The sequence below is a fragment of the Nicotiana tabacum genome, chromosome 21 (genome assembly GCF_000715075.1).
Source record: "Nicotiana tabacum cultivar K326 chromosome 21, ASM71507v2, whole genome shotgun sequence".
NCBI classification, from domain to species: Eukaryota; Viridiplantae; Streptophyta; class Magnoliopsida; order Solanales; family Solanaceae; genus Nicotiana; species Nicotiana tabacum.
Genome location: NC_134100.1, coordinates 96,878,658 through 96,885,662, shown reverse-complemented (window position 1 = coordinate 96,885,662; position 7,005 = coordinate 96,878,658). Strand labels below are relative to the sequence as shown.

The following is a 7,005-nucleotide window of genomic DNA, read 5'->3' as shown; positions in this document are numbered from 1 at the left end:
ACAGCAAAAATTCCAGTATTTTCAACAAGTCCAAATTCGATCCAAACCTCGTCCGAAACTCATCCGAGCTACCCGGAACCTCGTCCGAATTTACTAATAAGTCTCGTAACACAATACGGACCTACTCGAGGTTTCAAATTACATCACACAACACCGAAATTACGAATCGCGCGTCGAATCAAATTTTGAGTTTTTAAATCTTCCAACTTCTATATTTTGCGCCGAAACATATCAAATCAATCCGGAATGACTTCAAATTTTGCACACAAGTCATAAATGAGACAAATACAGGATTCAAACCAAAACTACTGAATTCGGCTGAACCCGTTTTCGGCACTCTAGCTCTGCCCCTGCTTTTAACTCATTGTTAATTTTATTAAGCAGTACTAAAATTATATCGACAAGAAATTAATTACTTGACATGTTGCTTGTATTACTCTTTCGCGTCCTTTTTATCTGTCACTTTAGTGAAAAAATTTGATCCAAAATAGTTGTCACTTTAGAAAATACCGTAAATAAGGAGGTAAGACTTGTCACATCGTTCCAATAGTTTTCTCCCTCTTATATTATATATATATATATATATATATATATATATATATATATATATATATATATATATATATATATATATATATATATATATATATATATATATATATATATATATATATATATATATATATATATATATATATATATATATATATATATATATATATATATATATATATATATATATATATATATATATATATATATATATATATATATATATATATATATATATATATATATATATATATATATATATATATATATATATATATATATATATATACTCATGCATATATCTAAAGCAGCCTAATGATTTTGCCAAATATGGGGGGTTTCTGAATTTTCTTGCCCTAGAGAGTATATAAGCTAGTGATGCTCTGACCCGAATAGCTCGGGCCACGTGGAATCCCGTGTGAATCAAGAAGGACCCATTGCAGCAAAATACTCTTGAGTGACCAATAGTTAAGTAACCATGAGGGAAGGGTGAAAAGAATCCTCTGGAGGAGTGAAATAGAACATGAAACTGTAAGCTTCCAAGCAGTGGGAGGAACCAGGGCTCTGGCCGCGTGTATATATATATATATATATATATTATATTAAAAGTGGGAAGACTTGCCTAAACGTTAATTTACGAAATTATCCGTTAAAAATCAGAGTGACAACTTGAATCAAATAAAGCCTTCTACTAAATATCTCTATTTTGGATTTTACTATAATTGGAGAGGAAGCATATACAGATCAAGAAAAAGTAGTACCTTTGTTTCCGTGTTTGGATTGGTAAAGAAATCTTTCCTGTATATTATTGATTATTTTAGTACTCCAAAATATTGTTTGATATAGATTTTGTACTAAATATATTCTTGTAGTACTGATGAATTAGTATATCCTATTAAACTAAAACAAAATAATCCTTTCGATATTAATATGCAAAATGTAAAAGGTCTTGGATTCAAAAGATTGCAGTTCGACCTTTCTTATTCGAATTGGAATCCCTTTGCTCGACAAATATGGAATGAGAGTAGCTTGACTTAAAAAATAGAAAAATATGGGTATGTAATGAACTTTTCAACCTAATTTGTCTGCACTATTCATTTGTAATCAAAACTAGAATCCTAAAATTATTCTTTCTCACAATATCTCTTCTATATGTTTGATTTGAAGATATCTAAAAATTGTAGTATTATGAAGTGACAAACTGGAGATATAAAATATAAAATACTAGATATATTTAGACGTACAACAATCATCTTTTTATATTTTGATCTTGCATTTTACACTTTAAATATTATTTATATCTCACATAAGGGTGTACAAACCGAACCGGAAAACCGCATCAAACCGAAAAGTCAAACCAAACTAATTAAAAAGCCCGATTAGGTTTGGTTTGATATGGTTTGGTATTGAGTAAAAAAAAATTCAAACCAAACCGGCATATAAATATATAATTTTTATATATACTTTTAAGACTTTACATAGAATTTTCTTTAAAAGAATATCTAGAAATATTTGTAATTCTCTTATGGAATGTAATATTTAGTTAAATATGAAGTTCTCTATTTTTATTAACTTTAAATAATGGGTTGTATGATCACTTTCTTATCAAGTGTTAGTGTAATGCGTCAATCTCTTTGTTCTTCCATATTCATATGTCAAGATCTATTAAATTCTTATATCTTTGTCGAACGTGAAGTGGTATTTCGACAATTTAAAATTAAATAGAACATATCATATGTATCATATTGATTTTTATGTTCAATTATTAAATTCAATTAACCTTGAAAGTGTACATCAACGAAAAATTATTGTACAACTAAAAAATTAACTATCATATGTTAATAAGAAAATTCTCCCATAGGAATATGTCAATAGATCATATGTTTGTCATTTTTTTCAATTTTCACTAAACATATATTTACTTATCAAAAATTTACCAAAGTAAGATTGAAATAATATTCATGTAACAAAAAAACTCGAAAAATATGATAAAATCGAACCAATCCAAATCGATATAGTTGGTTTGGTTTGATTTTGATAAAAATCGAACCAACCTGATCCATGTACACCTCTAATCTCACATATGTTAATATTGTTGTAATATTCAAATTGTTATACGGATTGACATAAAATATACGTGCAATGCACGTGGTCAAAACTAAATGACTATTTTGCCTTGTTATACTAAAAGGGAGAACCCCATAACCTAAAAGTTAAATTACCAAACTGTCCTTCTATAAAATTTAAGTGTTTTGTTTTTTTGGTTAAAAATATTCTTATGCAATGTAACTATACGTAACTCTTGAAATGAATAGTCACAACTTTAGCTTTTGCTTCCAATTAGCAACCCCTAATTTCATTTGCAAACGGTGACACTACGAGAAGGTGGTTGTGAATAGGCATTGACAGACAAAATTTAGATGATTGACTGGTTTTAAAAGGTGCCTAATACAATTTGAATCCAAAGTTTTACCAATTACAATTTTATTGGAGCAATCTGCTAGCGTGACAATATAATTAAACTAGAATGCAACGTGAATTTGCTTTTAAGAGCCCACAAAAAATATCAAATATATTTTCTCTCAACTTAATGAAGTATCACATGGATCCTCCTTTCCACAATATATTTTACATTGTGACACAAACCAATCAGTAGGAATATTGAGAAGGTTTGCAAAGAAATGAAAATTTGCACTTGGAAGTACATGCAAAAAATAGAGAACCATACTCCAAAATTTGGAATTAGTGGTCGACGACTTTAGATTTCTGTTTTTATCTTCCATTTTTTTCAAGGATTTCTTGCAAAATCAGGTTCTGCTTACTTTATATTATTTAATTAGTATGTCCTTTGCGATTTTTGAAATCTGATTTTTATAAATATTAGTAGGATAGATGTTCATTGTATGATATGATGATCTCAAAATATTAAAGATTAAAAGACCTTTTATATGCGTATAAATAATTATTGTTTTGGACATTATACTTGAAAAAAATAATATTTAAAAATACACGTGCCCGAGAAACTAGTATATTAAAACTGAGCAATAATACTATCACTCTACTACTCATCTGCACTTCCAAATTCTTCAGTTGGATATGTGTATTCTTCTCGTCTTTATCCTGAGTGTAGAACATTGTTGCTTGTCAAGATTAAGAAGTCTTTTCCCATGTGATGTGAGGTCTCACGATTTTGACATAATGTTATTAATTTCTAATTTGACATTTTTTTTTCATCTGGAGTGCGACCTTTTTCCCCGGATCATGCGTGAACGCGAAGTGCTTTGTGAACCGGGACTACATACTTCTGCAATAGGATTTTCCCTAAATGCCAATGCAAGAAGATATATTTACTTGTTGGGCTAAACCAGTCTAAAGATACTCTTAATAGTTAAGCCCGCACGGTTTTTCCTAAAATGTCTCACACAAAGTTCCATGTGACCCACTGTCACGATCCACGAGTCAATTTCCGTGATTTATTGTGTGTCACTCACATTGTTAGAATATTTATGACAATCGAAGCCCGCAAGTAGCTTCTTTTTGTGTGCGCGTCTCCAAACCGAGCCTCGTTCCATCATTCTTCCATCGCCATACTGGTCTCACTGAAGGCTTACAAGCTTTAAACATGAGACTCCAAATGATAGTTCCAACAACTAGTCCACAACTATATCCAATGACTACTGATTCCCATGTAAATCCACTTACAAAATATGATTCCTCTTCTTCTTCTTCGGGCTCAAATGGTTGTGGAACATGCGATGGATCACTCGTTCCACATTGCTTTAATAAAGGAGAACCACATAATTCAAGGTTGCCACCATATGTCGAATTGTAGACCTTGAGGAATCTGTCCAACAAGACGATTCTGAAGAGGTTTAAGACTGCCAGAAAGTTTTGTCTTGTCAATTCCTTTGGAATATTTCCTGCGAGTCGATTCCAAGAGAGATCTAACGTTTCAAGCATATTCAATTGCCCCAGTTGTGTTGGAATATCACCTCTGAGATTGTTATGGGATACATTGAGTAGCCAAAGTGAGCCAAGATCCTTTAGAGTTTTCGGAATTACACCATCAAAATGGTTGCTTGAGAGATCAATGGCCGTCATTATTGTAGTGATTCTTTCTAGCTCAATATCCTGGCCTTTAATCACCAACCTCACTGAATCCTTATACATTATGTCATATATGCCAACATTATGTAGTTCCATATATTTGATCTCGCCTTTGTCTGATCCATCTAATTTTGTCATTGATTTGAAGTTGTCAAATACTTTTGCATGCAGTGAGCCACTGAATTCGTTTAGAGAAAGATCGAAAATCCTCAACATGGGAAAGCAAAACTTAGTTTGGCAAGGACTTAAAGGTCCATGGAACCTGTTCGACTTAAATATAAGGACTTGCAACATTTGAAGAGTTCCTAACCAAGCTGGAAATGTGTCATTTATAGCGTTATTACCCACATCAAGGACCTCTAAACGATGACAATTGAGCAACGACAGAGGGACATGTCCTTCAAATTGATTACCATTCAAGACAATGGTCGTCAATGAAGTGCTCCGAATACACAATGGTGGAAGACTCCCATTGAAATTATTCTTTCGCAAATCCAACACCAATAGCTCAGCCATGCTGCCAAAGCAATTTGGAATTGATTCGCTGAAGTTGTTGCATGATAAATCCTAAAATTCAAGGCTACTCATGTTACAAATGGATGAAGGTATTGGACCCTGCAGGAAGTTGAACTTAAAATCAAGAATCCTTAGATTATATTGATGAAGTTGTTCTAGGTGGCCTGGAAGTGAATTAAGTGAAACGTTGAGGTATTGCAACGAGTCCCATCTCATGCGGCTAAACCAGTTAGGGATTGGGCCATGAATCTTATTGTTAGAAAGATCCAAGATCTGAAATTTCTTTAAATTTCTCAACAAGTATGGGAAATCCTTCAGTTCACAAGATGATAAGAGCAAAACTCTTAGACTTGGGAAAGCGATTTTGCTACTCTTCCATGATAGCGGATTATAGTAAAGATCTAAATAATCAGGTCTTTGCATGGTCATAAAGATTTCTATTCCTACATTGTCAGTGATGTTATTTGATGAGAGGTCAAGCTTGAATAGGTTTACCAGATTTTCAAGTGATCGAAGAACAGGACCGCTGAGTTGATTATGACTTAAATCCAATACCTTTATTGCTGGGTTCGTCTTCAGCTTATCAGCAACATCTAGTCTACTGAATCGATTATGATCGAGCATCAAATATTCATAGGACGGAATGTTAAAAACCCAAGATGGTATTGTGTCATTCAGTAAGTTGTGAGACAAATCCATATAAGCTAACTTTTAAAGCATGCTCACATTGCTAGGCAATGGACAAGATAGGGAATTACTCGACAAGGCTAAGCTTTGAAGACTCCCCAAGCTTAAAATGGAAGAGGGAAATGGACCGGTGAAGATGTTTTTAGAAAGATCCAATTTAACAAGCTTTTGAAAGTTAGAGAAAGCATTGGGAATGTCACCACTAAGGGGGTTAGATGAAAGATCTAAACTTATGAGCTGCATCAATTTAGAGATAGTTGAAGGAATATGGCCTGTGAAATGATTTTCGTTCGAGGTTTAAATTGGTAGAAGATAAAAGCTTTCTGTAAAAACACCTAGCAAATTGGTTGCTTCAAGATCCACGTACCTTAAGGAGGACGACATATTGATACCTATCGGAGATGAGATGATGACAGTAGAGAGAGAAACTACCTCCAGATTTGTCAAGTTCTGAAGCAGTGTTTCAAATGTTTTCTGATCAAGTTCACACCAAGAAAAAGAAAGATCAAGTGAAACCAAATTGGATAGGTATGAGATTTCTGTTGGGATTTTACTACTAAACGAAGAGCCAGAAAGGTTGAGCTGCCTCAAATATGTCAAGCGGCCAATATCACTTGGAATTACAGACACATTGAAAAAATTGAAAGCAAGGTTTAGTGTCTGAAGATGATGAAGTTGAAAAAGGCTGCTGTTCTGATGTATAGTTCCATTTAGCTTACTACAGCTAAGATCCAGGCCGCTAACGTGCCCCGTTAACATGTCACAAGTAACTCCATCCCAAGTGCAGCAATCTGTACTCTCATTCCAAGACATTGTTTTCGGGAAAGAAGTTTGGAATCCATAACATAACCAACTAGACTCGTTGTATATTTCAAAAGGTTTCTTGAACCGGAGCAAAGCATAAGCTTCACTAGGAGAGAAAAAATGATGCACAAGGGAAGAAGAAGAAAAACTTTTACTTAGCAACGCAAAACAGATAAGTAAATAAAAGAAAAAGATACGTCCCATTTTTTTGGTTTATTTTCAGCAAATAACTGAATGTTCTTACAAAATCAATTATCATTATCCGTGTATATATAGTTAGTTGAACTCGTGAGTCATATCACTGTTTACTTGTAAAACGATATAGTTGAATTTGTTTGT

The 7,005-nt window shown here is 32.9% G+C and overlaps 2 protein-coding genes across 2 annotated transcripts; both read right to left on the bottom strand.

Moving 5' to 3' along the window:
- Positions 1-3,792: 3,792 nt before the first annotated feature.
- LOC142175501 (receptor-like protein 9DC3) lies at positions 3,793-5,209 on the bottom strand. Its single transcript, XM_075242377.1, has one exon. The coding sequence runs from the start codon at positions 5,173-5,175 to the stop codon at positions 4,057-4,059; it is 1,119 nt and encodes a 372-aa protein (XP_075098478.1). The 5' UTR covers positions 5,176-5,209; the 3' UTR covers positions 3,793-4,056.
- Positions 5,210-6,159: 950 nt separating this feature from the next.
- Positions 6,160-6,675, bottom strand: LOC107822185 (receptor-like protein 6). The gene has a single exon (XM_016648701.2). The coding sequence runs from the start codon at positions 6,673-6,675 to the stop codon at positions 6,160-6,162; it is 516 nt and encodes a 171-aa protein (XP_016504187.2).
- Positions 6,676-7,005: the final 330 nt, after the last annotated feature.

Coding starts and splice junctions, on each gene's coding strand:
- LOC142175501 (XM_075242377.1), bottom strand. CDS start 5,175: ATGGCTGAGCTATTGGTGTTGGATTTGCGAAAGAATAATTTCAATGGG.
- LOC107822185 (XM_016648701.2), bottom strand. CDS start 6,675: ATGTCTTGGAATGAGAGTACAGATTGCTGCACTTGGGATGGAGTTACT.